At 33.9% G+C, this 18,257-nt stretch overlaps 1 protein-coding gene across 50 annotated transcripts in view; it reads right to left on the bottom strand.

Annotated features, from left to right (window-relative positions):
- EIF4G3 (eukaryotic translation initiation factor 4 gamma 3) overlaps positions 1-18,257 on the bottom strand; it is a 283,752-nt gene that overhangs the window by 201,222 nt on the left and 64,273 nt on the right. For all 50 annotated transcript variants that reach the window (XM_081055110.1, XM_081055106.1, XM_081055152.1 and 47 more), the window contains exon 2: positions 10,369-10,444. In XM_081055110.1, the coding sequence (XP_080911236.1) occupies positions 10,369-10,444 (76 nt within the window). The remainder of the gene's footprint in view (positions 1-10,368; positions 10,445-18,257) is intronic.

Genomic DNA, 18,257 nt, shown 5'->3' with positions numbered 1-18,257 from the left:
TGTAAAAGGAAAGTTTACTGAAAATGTTAGTAAAAGGTGAGCCCAGGAAGGATAAGAAAATGGTAAAATATACTTTATGTTGGATCTTAAACATTTATGTAGAATTCAATCCAAGATGACCTTTCAAATTAATACAAGGCTTAGACTCGGCCAAGCATATGATCCAGCAATCCCACTTCTGGGTTTATATGCAAAGGAAATGAAAACGGTATCGAAAAGTTATCTGCACTCCCATGTTTATCGCACCATCATTCACAATAACCAAGACATGGAAACAACCTAAATGTCTATCCACAGATGGATGGATAATATGAGAGAGAGAGAGAGAGAGAGACACACACACACACACATACATACACACACACACACACACACACACACACATGCATGGAATATTATTCAGCCATAAAAAAAGAAGGAAATACTGCCATTTGTGATGGAGCTTGAAGGCATTATGCTAAGTGAAATAAGTCAGAGAAAGACAAATATTGTATGATATTACTTATACATACAGTGGAATCTAAAACAGCTGAATTAGTAGAAAAAGAGAGTAAAATGGTGGTCACCAGGGGCTGGGGGGCTGGGAAGTAAATTTAGGGAGATGTTGATCAAAGGGTACAATCCTGCAGTTAGAAAATGGATAAATTCTGGGAAATCTAATGCACAGCATTGTGATTATAGTTAACAATACTGTATTATATATCTGAAAGTTGCTAAAAGACTAGATCTCAAATATTCTCACCAAAAAAAAAACAAAACCCACAATTATTTGACATGATGAAGGTGTTAGCTAACATGACAGTGGTAATCATACTGCAATATATTCATATTAAATCAGCATGTTGAACTCCTTAAAATTATATATTGTTATATGTCAATTACATCTCAATAAAAAATAAAATAATTTAAACTTTTAGATGAAAATGATAAAGTAATACAAGGCTTAGTTAGACTCAGTTCACTACTATGTATTGAAAATTTGATAAACCAAACATAAGATTGCTATAGAAAATTGTAAGCCACAATTTATTACTGCGAATCCAACACTATGTTTAGATCTTCAGGGAAAATTTTAAGATCACTATAAAAAATCATTTGCATCTACTGAATGATAGTATAAAATTACTACCAATCCACACATATCAGACCACTACCAGAGACTGAGGAAAAAGAGTTTGATGCTTACTTTCTGTTCTTAATTGCTAATACATAAATGTTTTTTGTTTTTTTTAAAGTAATAGTGTCTACATATGCTCTCAAATCCCACTATATTCCTCAGTGTTAAAACATTAGTCTGATATGCATTCTTCCAAACCTTTCTGTTCATTTACAAATGCAAAACTGTTATAAATAAATTATTGTTGTAACCATACAACAATAATTATTCTGTGACATGTTTCCCTCTCACTTTATCAACATATCATAAACCTTTCCAAGTCAATACACATATGTACTTCTTCTAAATGACTGTATTCCATGGTATAGGTAAAGCTATATTCTTTTTAACTATTAATTGTTAAAAGATTAACTTCTTAATGAAAAGAAGTCTATTACCTACTACTTTTTTGAGAGCCACATATATACTCATGAGCATAAAATGAAAAATACACATTACTTTCTTTTTACTAAGTTTCAGAAATGTAAATTAACGTTAAGTTAGAACAGTTCAAAAACTGGGAAGGGAGCAGTTTTAGAAAATCAAAAGTAATTCACATTCAATAAGATACCTGACAGCACATTAATAATTAAAAAACTAGAGATTAATAATAGATTAAACCTATTATTATAAGTATTAAAAGAATCTCTAAAGAACTTGAAAATTAGTTGAAATAAAGTGACAATAATCTACAATTATGATAACACCTGGGTAACTTAAAATTACATTATTTTTAACAAAAAATTTGTATGGAATTATTAAAAATAAAGCAACGTGTCTAACAATATGGCAGTGGCTGACTAAAATGAGGAAACATTAAAAAAACATTGAAAGTATTTAACACATGGTTAATGATACTGTCTTATCTCCTAATTTTCTTAGTTTTCTATAATATACTTATTAGTTTATTAAATAAAAGCTTACTTTCTATTTAAATAAAGTTAGACATTCCAAACTTACCTTGTGACAAATATTTACAATAAATACTGAAGTTTTAAAAGCTACATTATTAAAATGAAAAACATAAGCATTTTATAGAACACCACATTAAGCTTGTTCATATTTTGTTTCAAATGAATAATAAGAGTAGTTAGTAGTTTCCTCATTTAGCTGCTGCTAAATGTCTGAATGATGATTACCTACCAGGCTCAATCAGTTTTAAATGGATTTGTCTCATTTAACTTTCATAATGACCTTGAGATGAGCATAATTATCATCTCCATTTTATTAATGAGAAAGGAAACTGAGGTGCAAAGAAGTTAAGGAACTTGCTGAACGACACACATAGCTGCTATGTTTCATCCATTTGGTCCAAGTCTAGAGCCACTTAGCTGCTTTTAACCATTATACATTCTGCTCCTCATGTAAACTGCAAATTCCAGTTCAGTCACCAATATAATAAGTATCAAAGTATTTTTATAATTTAAATCTTATCCATGGCTCCTTCTGCACGTCATATAAAATCCAAATACCTAATCAGAACTGTACAAAATTGGCATCATCTGGATGTTATCACCCTCTAGAGCTGTACTTTCCACTAGCCACATTTCAAGTGCTCAGAAGCATGTTTCTATGCAACTGGACAGCTGCAGTGCCATGCCTCCCATTTAGTGCTCTCTCCAGGGCACTCAGCCCCCAGTACAAAGAGAGCTCTTCCTACTAACAATTGTCACCCCAATAAAATTAATTAAAAAAAAAAAAAAAAAGAGAGAGCTCTTCCCACTCATAGTATGGCAATTCCGCTTCCGGGTGCATACCCAGAAGAAATGAAACTAGGATTTCAGAGAAATATTTGTATATCCATGTTCATAGCAGCATTATCCACAAGAGCTGAAACGCGGAAGCAAGCCAAATAAATGTCCATCAACAGAAGAATAGATAAGCAAATAGTACTACGTACACACAACGGAATAGTGTTCAGCTTTAAAAAGGAAGAAAATTCTGATACATGGCACAACACAAGTGAGACTGAGAACATTGTGCTAGTGATGTAAACCTGTCATAAAAAGACGAACACTGCATGATTCCACTTTCGTGAGTTACTTAGTCAGAACCAGCGATGTCAAGGTGGTTTCCAGGGACTGGGAGAAGGGGAGAGTAAGGAGTTGTCACTTACTAGGTACAGAGTTTGGGTTTTATAAAATGAAGAGTTCTGCAGATGGATTGTGACGGTAGTTGCAGAACAATGTGAAAGTATTTAGTACCACTAACTGTACACTTAAAAATTAAAATAGTAAATTTTATGTTAGGTGTATTTTACCACAATAAGAAAAGAAAACATCTAAATGTGATTTTCATCTTTTATATAAATTTCAAAAACAGAAATCTGGATTTCTAACTACCGTGTTTCCCTGAAAATAAGACCGGGTCTTATATTAATTTTTGCTCCAAAAGTGGCATTAGGGCTGATGTTCAGGGGATGTCATCCTGAAAAATCATGCTAGGCCTTATTTTCCGGCGAGGTCTTATTTTCGGGGAAGCACTGTATGGTCAAGTATCACTCAGCAATGCTATTGGAGAAAAGTGACAATAATAATAATTTTAAAACTACAATATTTTTACAACCAAAAATCCTTTTTGCTAAAGCAAACAGAAAAATTTCATTCCTTTTCTGTACCTAATAACTCAAAAATATTAAACAAGAAAAAAGATGACAAGGTCAAGAAGGAAGTCCTAAAAAATTCCTAATTATTATGTTCTTACAACTGAAATATGGGCATATAATTAACCTTTGCTAATTTTATAAACAAAATATGACATCATTATTTTATCAATGTTAAACACTGTTCCATAGTCATTTTTGTTCTACTAATTTCCTCTTCTGTGAATTGTGAAATAGCACTTTTCACCTATCAAATTAGTAAAGATGTTGGAAAATGGGAAGACACGAAGCTATCAAGATACAATGAAATGGACACACTCCTATATTGCTAACAGCAATATCAGCTGCCATTAAGAGTACAATGTCAAAATATTAAGTATCTATAAAGTATACTTTAACCTAATAAAGCTGCTTTTCGGAATCGTAGCCTAGGGAAGAATCTTATTTAAATAGAGAAAAAATAGCCACACACATACATATGAATATGTATATGTATATAACACAGCTATTTAAAATAGAAAATAAGAGAGAATCTTTAAGCCAAACACTAGTTTCTAAATTTACTGACTGTAAATTATGGTTCACCTCACTGACATGCTACTTAAACTGTTAATATAATGTTTACAAATGCTATGAAATAACATGGGAAATTATTTACAATACAAAGTTGTATTAAAAAAGAAAACTACCAAATGGTATAATCATGATTTACAGTGTTTAACGAAAAAGAAACTATTATTAGGGAGGAAAAGTTAATATATGGAACATATGATTACGACAGCCCTACATTTTTATTTAAAATTTACTTTTTCTTCCAGGAACTATTGATAAAACACAACAACATGGATAAATCTCAAAATAATTAACCTGAGTGAAAAAAGGATGGGGGATGGGGGGGAAGTACCTACTGCATGATTCCTTTTCCTATTACGACTTTTATATACAAATCTAGAAAACAAATGCATCCATAATGACAGAAAGCAGACCAATCAATGCTGGGGAAAGGTGGGAAGGAAAGATTACAAAGACAAAGGAGGAAACCTTTTGGAGTGATGCATATGTTAATTTTCCTGATTGTGGCCAAGGTTTTCATGGTTTCAAGGTTTCAAGGTATACATACGTTAAAACTTACCAAGTTATACACTTTAAATAGAACTTTAGATATATTTGAATCATAGGCACAATACGTATTTTATATCAAATATACCTCAATAAAGCTGCTTTTAAAAATAAAGCATAAACAAATCATCAGTTCAACTGGTGTTATTTACCACTGGGAGGAAAAATGGACTGTTAATATATGCTGAAGTACAGGGCAATTAAGTAGATTTACAGCTGGCTGGACACCACTGCCTAAGGAATAATTGATCAACACATGCTCAAGTTTGTCTCTGTGCGGGGTCTCCACTGATGTATTGAAAAAGACATAAAAGCATGATTTTCTAGTTAGATGACATAGAGCTATGGGATGACAAAAAAAGACTTTATAAAGTATAAGCTGGCTAGAAAGGATCATGAAATGTTATAACATTAAGGAATAATTCATTCAAATTAAATAATTTATTTATAGGAATTTTTCACAAGCAGTTAATAGGAAAACTCTTCCAATCCCCCAGAATATAGACTGTTGCTTCTTGTAGTGAAGAAAAAAATGTATTAAGTTTACCTCTGCAATTACATAAACAATACTGGCTTAAAAGTCATAAAATCTAACTTCTCCAAATAAAATATATAAGCCAAAAAATACACATGATAAATTTCAGTTTGTTTTTCAGAAGCATGCCAAGAGAGAGTTATCAGTGAATGTATTTCAAATTAGCTCATGCCTCTTTAGTTTTGCCATTTCCTCTCTACCATATAATACGTATATACTGCCCTTACTAGAGTTTCAAAATATTGCCTATATTCTTTGTTCGTATGATCAATCACTCTAATACAATTACGGCTAATGAGGAATAATGACAAAAGTATTCTTCTCATTCCTGATAAATGTTCCAAGAAAAAACTTATATAAACCAGGCTAAAATAAGTAAATAAATACAAACCAGGATGGAACATGTAACAAGGCATTTAAAAGTTGCGTCCTACTTGTGGTACTTCCTTGACTATCAGCAGAGAGCCTATCCAAAATGGATGACATAGGGCAGAAAGCCTGCATATCAGACATGAACAAGTAAAATCTTTGACTGCCTAATTTTTTAAGACTACCTAGGAGTCTTTTTGCCTTTCAAAGAATTTAACCAATTCAAGTGACATATGGGCACCATATGCTGAGGCAGGAAAAGGTGAACTGAGGGTTAGCCTTTATTTTATGACACAGAAATCATGCTAATGGTTCTAGACACTAGAGGAATAGCGACTGATACATAATTTTGGGGCTAAGATAACGGGGCACTGAGAATGTCAAAGCTGGTCAACCACTCTCCTACCCATTCCGTCAGTGTGCAACAACATTGTAAAGGTATGACCAATTTAGAATACTAAGAATGGAAACAACTGATCAAAGAGTGGAGACCATCACATTTTAAGGTAGCTTTTTTTATTGCCTGAAATCCCTTGTCTCTCCAGACTAGATACTACATATGTGTGTGTGTGTGTATATATATATATATATATATATATATATATATATATATATATATAACTAGCACACCACTTTTTTAATTGACTGATGGACTACATACATGGAGGTAGCTTTAACCAGCAAAACTCAAATTTGGTCTAAGTCAAAAATCAATTCAAAATCTTAGATTCAAAAAATTTCATTAAAACTGTGTAGCAGGCACTGTGTTGTCATTGTCACTCACAGGATTTTGATGATCTCCTCTCCAAAGTACTAAGTTTACAAAATTACACGTCCTCATTTATGAAGAATCTTAACAACATGCCTATACTTGAAATCAGTAATTGCATTTATAGAAGTTATCCTACGAAAATAATCCAAAATACAGAAAAGGCTTTAAATTCAAACAAGTTATTCCTAATTGGAAAAACTGGAAAACAACCTAATGCTTGAGTCCTCACCAAAATAACGTTTACATATATTAATCTTCGCAGCGAAAACCTTGTTCCTCACCCAGTGTTCATCTCTATAAACAGTACCACGTTCACTCAGTTGCTCAATCCATCATCCATGACATCATCCTTACTCTTTATTCTCATATCCCACATCCAAGCTATCATCATATTCTATTTACTCTACTTTCAAAATATATACCAAATCCACTACTCATATCTTTTACGGTACTGCTACCACTTTAGAGAAAACCACCATCATTTCTTGTCCCTGTTACTACAATAACCTCTTAACTAAGGTCCCCGTGCTTCTACTTCACCACCACAACCACCTGCCCCAAACAGTCTACTCCCTCTATAGTAGCTACAGTGGCCTTTTAAAGGAAAATTCAGATCTACTGCTCTTAAGTTTCCAAAGGCTTTCCATCTCATCTAGATTAAACCCCAAAATCTTTACCATGATCTATAATGCCTCACATAATCCGATGCTCCAGATACTTCTCTGAATTCTATCTTCAACTGTTTATACTCCAGCCACCACGGTTCTCCTTGCAGTTGTAAGACCACATTAAGCATGTTGCTCTCTGGGCCTTTGCACTGCTGTTCCTTCTACCAGAAATGCTCTTTCCCTAGAAATCTGCAAGACTCACTCCCTCACTTCGTGGTTTCTACTTAAATACCAGTTTTTCACATAGAACTTCCCTGAGAGCCCAAGCTAAAGTAGGATATCCGGTAATTTTCTATCCTGTTATTCTTCCTCATTTTCTGTGTTGCAGATTCTTACTCCTTATCAAAGCATTTAGTACTACCCAATAGTGTATTACATATGTATTTGTTTACTGTCATTTCTATCTCACAAAAAGGTAAGCTCCATGAGGACTGAGGGTTTGATTTGCTCTCTACTATATTCCCAACACCTAAAACAATGCCTAACACACATTAAAAACTTAAGAAATATTTGTCAAATGTTGAGTGAATATTAAATTCTTGTTTTATTTTTTTTATTTATTTATTTTTATTAGTTTCAGGTGTACAAGACAAGGGAATACTTAGACATTCATCATTTATATCCCTCACACTGTGAACTCCCCTCCCCCCATCCACTATCCCTCCGACCTCACACCGAGCCATCACATTATATATATAAAATTATAGTTGGCATTCATTAATGTTTAGCTTCTGGTGTACAATGCCATGATCAGGCATCCACAGTATCTCTGAGGTGGTCTCCCAAATAGGACGCATGTCCATCGGATACCCAACAAAATCTTTACAACATTATTGAGTAAGTTCCCCAAATTAATTTTCCAAAAAAACCCTGAGGCCATCTTGTGGTTACCAGCTGCTTCCTAATCCCTTCACCTTTCCCCTTATCCTCAACGCCCCCCGCCCCCCGTCCTCTAACAACTACCCAATAGTGTATTACATATGTATTTGTTTACTGTCATTTCTATCTCACAAAAAAGTAAGCTCCATGAGGACTGAGGGTTTGGTTTGCTCACTACTATATTCCCAACACCTAAAACAATGCCTAACACACATTAAAAACTTAAGAAATATTTGTCAAATGTTGAGTGAATATTAAATTCTTATAAAAAACAATGTAAAATCAATTATTATTTATGAAATGCCTCAGGGGCAGTTTGCTCAGTGGTTAGAGCGCAGTGCTCATAACACCAAGGTCGCTGGTTCCATTCCCACAGGGGCCAGTGAGCTACGCCCTCCACAACTAGATTGAAAACAACGACTTGACTTAGAGCTGATGGGTCCTGGAAAAACACACTGTTCCCCGATATTCCCAACAAATTTTTTTTTAAATGCTTTGAATAGCATAGAAAAGGCTAATATTATAATATAAACTAAAAAATTAGAATAAATTATCTTATATAGAGCCAACAACACAGAAAAAAAAGATTGAAGAAAAAAAAAACAGCAAACTCTGGCCTAGAAAAAGTTTGTGCCAGAAAAAAATTAAAGGTTATTTTTCAACATAAACTGAAAAATTTCCAATTACTAGGGTGACCAGATAACCTATCACCCAAACAGGGTTCACTCACTGTAAGAGTTCAAAGCGGTTCAAAAAGTTATTAACAGGTGTTGAACTGATCTACAATAGGTGTAAACTGAGACTTGTTTGGGGCAAACCAGGAAATATAATCATCTTACCCATTACCTGCAGGATAAAATTGTAACTCTTCAAGGCGATGCTAAAACCCACCTATCTCATCTCTACTTCTGCTATAAAATCTAACACACGTGCCTCACTGGACTGATGACTGGCCATTTCATTAACCATGCCTCAAATCTTCATTTCCTAGAAGGCCTTTCCTTCCCTTCTTTGCCTAGATTAGTCCTATACTTTTCGGCTTACTGTTACTTCCTCAATGAACGGACTTCTTCCTCTTCCCTATAATAGCACATTCAGATCTCTAATCCAAGGTTCTTTTTTTAATTATAAAAATATATTTTTAATTTTAATTAAGCATAAGAAAACAAAACAAACCTTTAGAGAGATTAGATTTTTAATTAAGAGTCTTTGGAGAAACATTTGAAAGGAGTAAAACATAACAGTAAATAGAAATTCAAGTTTAAGATTATGGATGAAATACTACGGAAGAAAATTTTATCAAAAATACTAGGGTATTTTGAAATAAAAAGTCATTCTGCTATTATAAATACTTTCATTTTTGTATATTCATCTAATCAAAGGTTCTTAACCTGGGGCCTGGGAATGGCCTGGTGGACATCTGTGAAATTCTGAAATTATATGTAAACACCGGGTATATGCTCTTTTTTTGAGAAGAAAGTGTTGCAACTGTTTTAAGATTCTAAAAGTAATTCATAACCCAAAAGAAAAATAATCATTGCTTTATTATATAACCTTAGATTACAATTACTGATTTACTCAACTCCCTTACTATACTGTGAGTTTCTTTGAAAGACCCTGTCATATTCCTAGGAATAAATAGTATGATGAACTAAAATATTTAAAAAGATATGTCTGGCTCCCAAATTCTCCCTAAGTTCTCTCAGGTTCACTGCAAGACAGCTAAAACCTGCTTTTAGTTAATTACCTTTATCTTCCATCTTTTAAATTTGCCTTTATTTATGAATTTGAATCAATAATTTAACATAAAAAATTAAATTTGCTCCCATTAAAACCAATATTCTCTTTTCCAAAATTTCTACATTTTTATATGTAATCAGAAAGGGAAAAAATAAAATTAAAAAATTTAAGTTAAAAAAAAGTGAAATTTTAAGAAAAAACATCCAAAAAGAAAATTAACGTCCTAGAAGAAATCACAATACAAGGCAGAGGTGAATATTTATATGAAAGGAGAAAAAAAGAAGCCAGGTGTGTGAGTCCGGCTTCTTTTTATCTTAACACAATTTTGTTTCATCACCACTTCTCAAATTAAGATGATGGGGGAAAGGGCCTATTTATCTTATTATATACATCTAATTCTATTCAGGATTTTATTGAATCTTTTGCCAAAAATCTATCACATGCCAATCAAACAGACAATGCCTGTAATATCAAAGGCTCAAGTGTGAAACAGATACACAATATGACAAATGACCTTGAGTTACTCACCGTGCTGTACACTGCCGAGACAGTAGGAGTGAAGATTCGATCCTCGAGAGGCTGCTGCACAGGTCCTCTGGGAATTCTAGAAGAGCGAGTTAAGGACACGAGAACTCAAAATGGATTGCTTTAGCAGTAAGAGAAAATTACCATCACAAAGTTTTGTCAATGACCCAAGGTTTGGCACCCAATTACTAGGGTTGTAAACTCCTCCACAGAAACTGGAAAACAAAGTATTTTAAATTTCCCAATGTGATTAAAGCAGTCTCTCCCAAAGTGACTCCCATGACAGACATTCCATGGAAACTCAAAACAAATAAAATTACACAACAAGAGTCCCAACTTTAGGCCTATGATGAGAACCTACCACCTTTACTTTCTAGAAAAAAGAGACTAAGGAAATATCAGCAGGATATTCACAAAGATAAGACTAATTCGTCAACCTGGAAATTGCTGACAAAGGCCCAGTCTGTTCTGCTAACTACACAGAAATGGCGAATACAATTGTTTCCTGATTTTTCTATTTTAGCTGCTACTTTCCCTCATATCCACCCACCAGAGTCCCCATTTTTCAAAAGAGGCTCTCCGACATAATTTAGTTTAAAATGTTTCAGTATGTTGTCAGGATATTCTGTTAAAAGACAAAAGACTATCATTTTATTCAGCTTCAAAATTAAAAGATGTAATATGCTCTCCCACCTGGTAAGGTGATATTTTCACTTCTATAAGAATGACAACCAAAAGACTGGCACCAAAAGTTTAACAGCAATTATCTCTGGATGGTAGGATTACATAACTATATTATGTGCTGTTTCTACGAGTATAAATGATTTGTATGATGTAAATGTATTTTTAAAAGAATGACTATAAATGTAGTAAACCGAGAATGAGACAGAATCCTTCCTTCGTCCTAACATATATTTAATACTTCTCATACCATGTTCCTTCCTAATTCAATGAAACAGTTTGGAAGACAGTGTATTTGAAAATAAGAATTGTATATGAATGACCACAAGTTGCAGAAGACTGAAAGAATCATTGTAAGTGAAATTCTTTATATCTAAGTAGCAACAGTTTACTGAGGTGAGAGAGGGAAAACAGAACAAAAACCCCTATGCTTTAGTCATTCAAAATTAATAACACTGTACCAGTCTCTAGACAGTTCTTTAAACTAGCAACCTCAGACAACAGTACAATACATTACCATCGTCCCCTATGCACAAAGAACTAATTTAAAACACCGCAATGAGAAATAACAAAAGCTAAAACATGTCATAAAAAAACTGCTACATCCAAACTATATATATATATATATATATATATGTCTGCAATGTAGAAAACATAAGCCTAACAAGTTCCAGGACAAAAGTCTTTCGTATTAGCTTGTCAATTTTCAGAAATAAAATACCCTTGACTGAAATAAAACTTTCTTTGAATTATAGTTCTGCATTGTAGTCATATGAATGGTGGAAAACATAAGGCCACTCTTTCTTCAGCAAAGCCAACTGCAATAGCTTTTTCCAGCTAAGGCTAATTCTCACTATGTGAGAACAAGTTTTCAAACGAGTTATCAGTACTATGACCCAAAAGCTGAGCCTCACCTTACAAGGGAAGGTTAGGGCTCCTGATTTTGATGAGTTATTTTATTGGCAAACAATATTACTATAATTACACGACTTCTAAAAAGACAAGCATATATTTGGCCAATAGTCCAGTATTAACAAACATTCTTTTTCCTTGGCCACATATAAAGAATGTTGATTTCATTTATTTCACTCTGTTAACTACCAACAGAATATAGCAGACTGATAAATTAACTGTTTCTTAAAAGAACACTTGGATAAAAGGTAATTAATTTTTTAAAAATAGTCCTATAAAAAGAAAACTGAAAAACAGAAACCAGGAGACCTGAATCTACAAGCATAACCAATCATGTTGTCTTCACTGAACCATTTTATAGTACTCCTTAAACTGAGGCTCAGCAAAAGGAAGTCAATTGCCCAAGTTAACAAGGCTAAGTGGCCAGGCCAGGCCTCTCTGTATTCGAAAGACCGTGCTCTGTAAGAAAGATGTTCTGTAATAACATCAGGTGTCCAAGGGCAGAATATTTTATACCACGGTAAAAAAAATAAAAAGTATAACCACCTGGTCAATATATGATTGTCCCTCTCTGTAGGACAGAACTAACTTAGCAGTTCATCTCATAAGCGTCAATGCAGTGCCACTCTAAAAAGTCCCAAATTCTTGGCCCACGCTGAATCATCCTCCCAGTGGCAAATGAATACTCACTATTATAGACAGGACAGGTAATGCAGGAAGCCAAAGGAGCTTATTTTATGGAGCAATTTTCTCCTTTAATTCTTAGGGGATGTGGTTGCACCTCTTCATAAATATGTGAAAACACACTGGACTGTACATGTGAAAACTATGAATTATATACCAATTTAAAAATAACTTAGTATTTTAGTAACTTGCAACTAGGCCGGTTATCTCCTTTTCCACTAAAAAAAGCCTAGATAAGTCAGTATGAGACAGACACTGCAAGGCATTTTCTCCAAAAACAGGTGAATTGAAAGAAATGGCATGCATGTAAAGCTCTTACACTACAGCTCACTTCCTCCTAATTCTACTGACCATTAAGCTTATTATTACTAGCTCTCACCAACATCTGTCTCTCCAGCATAAATCACTGGATGCTTATTTCCCTTTGAGCTCCAGATAAAAGCAAATAGCTTCTCATAGCACCACTTAAAAGTCTAATTCAATGAGTAGTGTTAACATGCTTGTGCAGTGCTCCAAAACACGTTTTTATTTTTTAAATCTCATGACTGAAATACAGTAGCATACCCCTTTGACACTCCAGTGGTTCAAACTGCTATGATTTATATCATTAGGAAATACAAGCAAAATCATTAACAAGATTAAACAGATGGTATGTAATAACTGAATTAAGACTAAGTAGAAATATAAATGCAAAAAATTTCTAATTCCCCACTTTCTTTTTCTAATATAACATTAACAAGAAAAATTTCAAAATTAAAATTTGAAAGTTAAAGAGAGTATTAAAGCACAATACTCTATATTGATCATTAAAATACTCACTACATACTCTCTACATTAAATGTCAATTAGGCAGATAAAAACTTTTCAGCAACCAAATTTCATCAGAGAAACCCAGGATCTATGAGATTACATAATGATCTGAATGTTTTCTACTTATACCATGAAGAAAAGGGGGGACCAATAATTTTTTAAGCACTGAAATTTCATGAATGATACACTCTCATCAAGAGAGTTTTTTATTTATGACAATCATATCTGACCCTGGGTTTGACTTGTAGTCAAGTACCTCCTCAAAAGGCAGATTTTGACCAATTAGAAAGCAAGTAGTGAAGGTCAAAAGAAATCTTCCTCCAGTTTACTGAAACACTAAGTTCCATTTATAACTCCCAGCGGAATGATCCTAAACTTTGTCCCACTCCTTTACAGGAAAAGCTACTACTATGCCGATGTTCAACATAAGCAATTTTCTTAAAGGGATAGCCTCAAGTTATCATTACCTCATTGGAAGGGAAAGCAAGAGAACAAACCCCATTGCACAAATACTGCTTTAGAGAAGATACAGGTAACCGACTGCAGGAAATGAAAACAAATGAGTGAAAAAGATCTTTTCTGCATTGTGTTGCATTTAAGCTTTAGGGCAGGCAATAATATGGTAATGTCAGTCAATTTCTGCCTTCTCCACTTTCTCTTTACTTCTAAATCGTTTTTGACAATGAAAAAGAAAGATAAATTCTAACATAGTAAGAGAATTTCAAAACAATATCCTATTTCACAAAGATACTATACATGATTTCTCAAAAGAAGCTATTTAAAATACAGTTGCTTTGGGGACGGCCTGGTGGCTCAGGCAGTTAGAGCTCCATGCTCCTAACTCCGAAGGCTGCTGGTTCGATTCCCACATGAGCCAGTGGGCTCTCAACCACAAGGCTGCCAGTTCAACTCCTGGATGGGATGGGGGGGCTCCAACCCCCTGCAATTAAGATCAAACACGGCACTTTGAGCTGAGCTGCTGTTGAGCTCCCAGATGGCTCAGTTGGTTGGAGCACGTCCTCTCAACCACAAGGTTGCCAGTTCGACTCCCACAAGGGATAGTGGGCTGTGCCCCCTGCAACTAGCAATAGCAACTGGACCTGGAGCTGAGCTGCGCCCTCCACAACTAAGACTGAAAGGACAACAAGTTGACTTGGAAAAAAGTCCTGGAAGTACACACTGTTCCCCAATAAAGTCCTGTTCCCCTTCCCCAATAAAAAAAATCTTTAAAAAAAAAAATACAGTTGCTTTGATATATTTTTGTTTTTGGACTTTCTCTTCTATTCCATTGGTCTATTCATGTAACAATTTCAATAACAGAGGCTTTGTAGTGTGTTTTAATGTCTTAAAGGTATTAAAGGGCTAATCTCCCTTTGTAAAAAAATAATAAATACATAAATAAATAAATAAATAAGTAAGTAAGTAAATAAATAAATGAATGAATAAATAAATAAATAAATAAATAAAATACAGTTGCTTTGGAAATAGCTATTAATATATTCCCTTTAACATAAGGGGTATGTCTGACAAATATTAATTCAAAATGGATCAAAGACCTAAATGAAGAGGCTAAAACTATAAATTTTTACAAGTAAACAGGATAAATCTGCATGACCTCATAGATGGCAATGGATTGTCAGATATGATACCAAAAGCACGAGTAGCAACAAAAAATAAATTGTACTTCAACAAAATTAAAAACCTTTGTGCTTAAAAAGATACCACTAAGAAAGTGAAAAGACAACCCACAGAATGGGGAAAAATATTTGCAAATCATATGTCTGATAAGGGATTTGTATCTAGAATCTATATATAACACTTACAACTCAATAATAAAAACACAACCTAATTTTTTAAATGGGCAAAGGATACGAATAGACATTTCTCCAAAGAAGATACACAAATGACCAAAAAGTACAAGAAAATATACTCAATATAACTAGTCACCAGTGGAATGCAAATCAAAACCACTTTAAGCAGAAACCACTTCACATCCACTAGGATGGCTATAATAAAAAAACCAGTGTTGGTGAGAATGTGGAGAAACTAGACCCTCATACACTGCTGGTGGGAATGTGAAATATTGTAGCCACTCTGAAAAAGTCTAACAGTTCCTCAAAACTTTAAACACTGAGTTACCACTATGACCCAGCAATTTCACTCCTAGGTATATACCCAAGAGAAATGAAAACATACGTCCTTGCAAAAACTTATATATGACTACTTATCTAAATGCAACAAAATAGCCAAAAGGTGGAAACAACTGTTGATCACTTGATGAATAAAGGCATATACAAAATGTGGTATATCAATACAATGAAATTTTATTCAGCAATAAAAAGAAATGAAGTACTAATATATGGATAAACCTTGAAAACATGCTTAGTGAAAAAAAGTCAGTTACAAAAGAAGACATGATTCGATTTTTATGAAATGTTCAGAATAGGCTCTAAAGACACAGACTATTAGTTGCTCAGAACTAGGTTGAATAAACAGATAGGGAGCTGGACCTGAACATTTCTCCCAAGAAGACATACAGATGGTCATCAGACACACAGAAAGATGCGCAACATCACTAATCATCAGAGAAATGCAAATCAAAACCACAGTGAGGTATCACTTCACATCTGTCAGAATGGCTATTATGAAAAAGACAACAAATAAGTGTTGGCAATGATGTAGGTAAAAAAGAATCCTCATGCACCGTTGGTGGGATTGTGAATTGGTGCCACCACTATGGAAAACAGTATGGAGACTCCTCAAAAAATTAAAAACAGAACTTCTGTATGACCCAACAATTCCATTTCTGGGTATTTATCCAAAGAAAATAAAAACAATACCTCAAAAAGATATATTCACCCCTAGATTCATTTATAAATTAAAAACTTATAAACAAAGTTTTAACTTACAAATCAAAATATGTGATAGGCTTGAGAAAATTTATAAAATATGCAATCAAAGCCAATTAAAATAATAACTGAATCCTCAGATCCAAAATGCAACTAAAGAAAGCTGCTAGCTTTATATGAAAAATGCCTGAAGAATGAAGGTAAACAACAAAAAGGAAATGGCTTTATTTTTTAAACGGAAGTGTTCCATCCAACCAAGGTGGAGTAAATCCACTACAGTCTGCCCTCCCCTTCTGATTACAACTAAAAACTGACGACAAATAAAAAAAAAGAATGTACCTGCAGACTGAAAAGTAAACAAAAAAGGGTGGGTTGTGGAAAGGAGTCAGACTTGGTGAAACATTCTCACGTGATGTTGGAGGAGAGCGGGGGTCCCTGTTCTCTATTTTATCCTCTTTTCTCTATAGGCTTTTGCCTTGAAGGAGGGGCCCCGTCATAGAACTACACACCAGCAGCAATGCAAGCAGCTAGACCTCCAAGAGAAACCCTTTCTTCCTGGCCAGAGGAAATGGAGAAAAGAATCTTTGCTGGCCAGAGTACTGGGGGAATTCCAAAGAACAAAACTGAAGGAGGAGGATCCCTAATTCTCTATGTGAACCCCACAAGTCTTAGGCTCACTTCTCAGTTGTACATAAATGGGACAAATTCAAAGCAGCATGTTAAATATTAGAACTGAGCATCCCCCACCCCAGACAGAAGCAGAGACAACCCTTGAGGCCTGACTGTTGTGTTTTTTTTTTAAATATTTAATCCCTACACTTTACAGGATTATAACAGGACCCAGAATTTACAAAACTTAAAAATTTAAGTATGTTCAGGACATAATCTGAAATTACTCGACATATACAGAAAAGGAAAATGTAACCAATTCTCAAGAACTTGAAGTCACATCTCACAAGGTTGACTGCCTGCTTATAAAACATTCTCAAAACAATCCACAATTTATAAAGCATAACATTGACAGTGTCTCGGACATAATCGAAAATTACTTGCCATACAAAGAACCAGGAAAATGTGACCAATTCATAACGGAAAAGGTAATCAATAGATGCCAACCTTGAAAAGACTCAGATGTTAGGACTGTCAGGCACAGATGATGAAGCTACGATTAGAACTATGCTCATAAGACGGAAACACATTTGTAGTGAATGGAAAGATAGAAATTCTCAGCAGACAAATACAAACTATAAAAAAAATTTCCAAGTGGAAATTTTAGAACAATACAAATTCTAAAAACAAATTCAGTGGGTGACAGTAGCAGCAGAAGAGAGATAACAGGAATCCGTGAATCAGAAAAGAAGATCAACACATAGATTTAACCTAGTAAGAGTTTTCTCCGACACTATGTACGAGATTGCTCACTTAAGGTTATAAATGCTTTGTTATACAATATCAGAGAACACAAACCTTAAATCTCTAAACATTAATTCACCTCTGATGTGGATGGAAGAAGAGTTATAGTACTATGTGAATAAACTGATGCTAGTGAGATTCTTGAAATAATCACTAATAAAACTTGATGGTATTATTTGAAACAATTAGAGTGTGTATATGGTTTAAACTTAGACTAGGTTTTTAATTACAGCAATTTCTGACATGCTAATAATCACAGCTAAATGTTAATTCAGTAATGACAGTGAATGCTTAAAACACCACTCAGATTATTTATGAAGAATAAAAACTGGAGAAAGGTAGAAGAAATAAGTTTAATATTTCCTTTTATTATAAATTTGTGAAGATAAAGGCTTAAATATAAGTACAAACATAAATTCACAAATGAATTTAAACATTTGTACTTTCTTTTAAAAAGTGTAAGGCTTTTCTTTTCTTATTGTTTCACCTCTAGTCATGGTGGAGTTTGTTTTTCCATTATCATATATCTCAGAATGTTAAAAT

Source organism: Rhinolophus hipposideros, assembly GCF_964194185.1.
Source record: "Rhinolophus hipposideros genome assembly, chromosome: 8".
In the NCBI taxonomy this organism is placed as follows: domain Eukaryota; kingdom Metazoa; phylum Chordata; class Mammalia; order Chiroptera; family Rhinolophidae; genus Rhinolophus; species Rhinolophus hipposideros.
The sequence above is the reverse complement of the archived record's forward strand: the minus strand, read 5'-3'. Positions and strand labels throughout refer to the sequence as shown.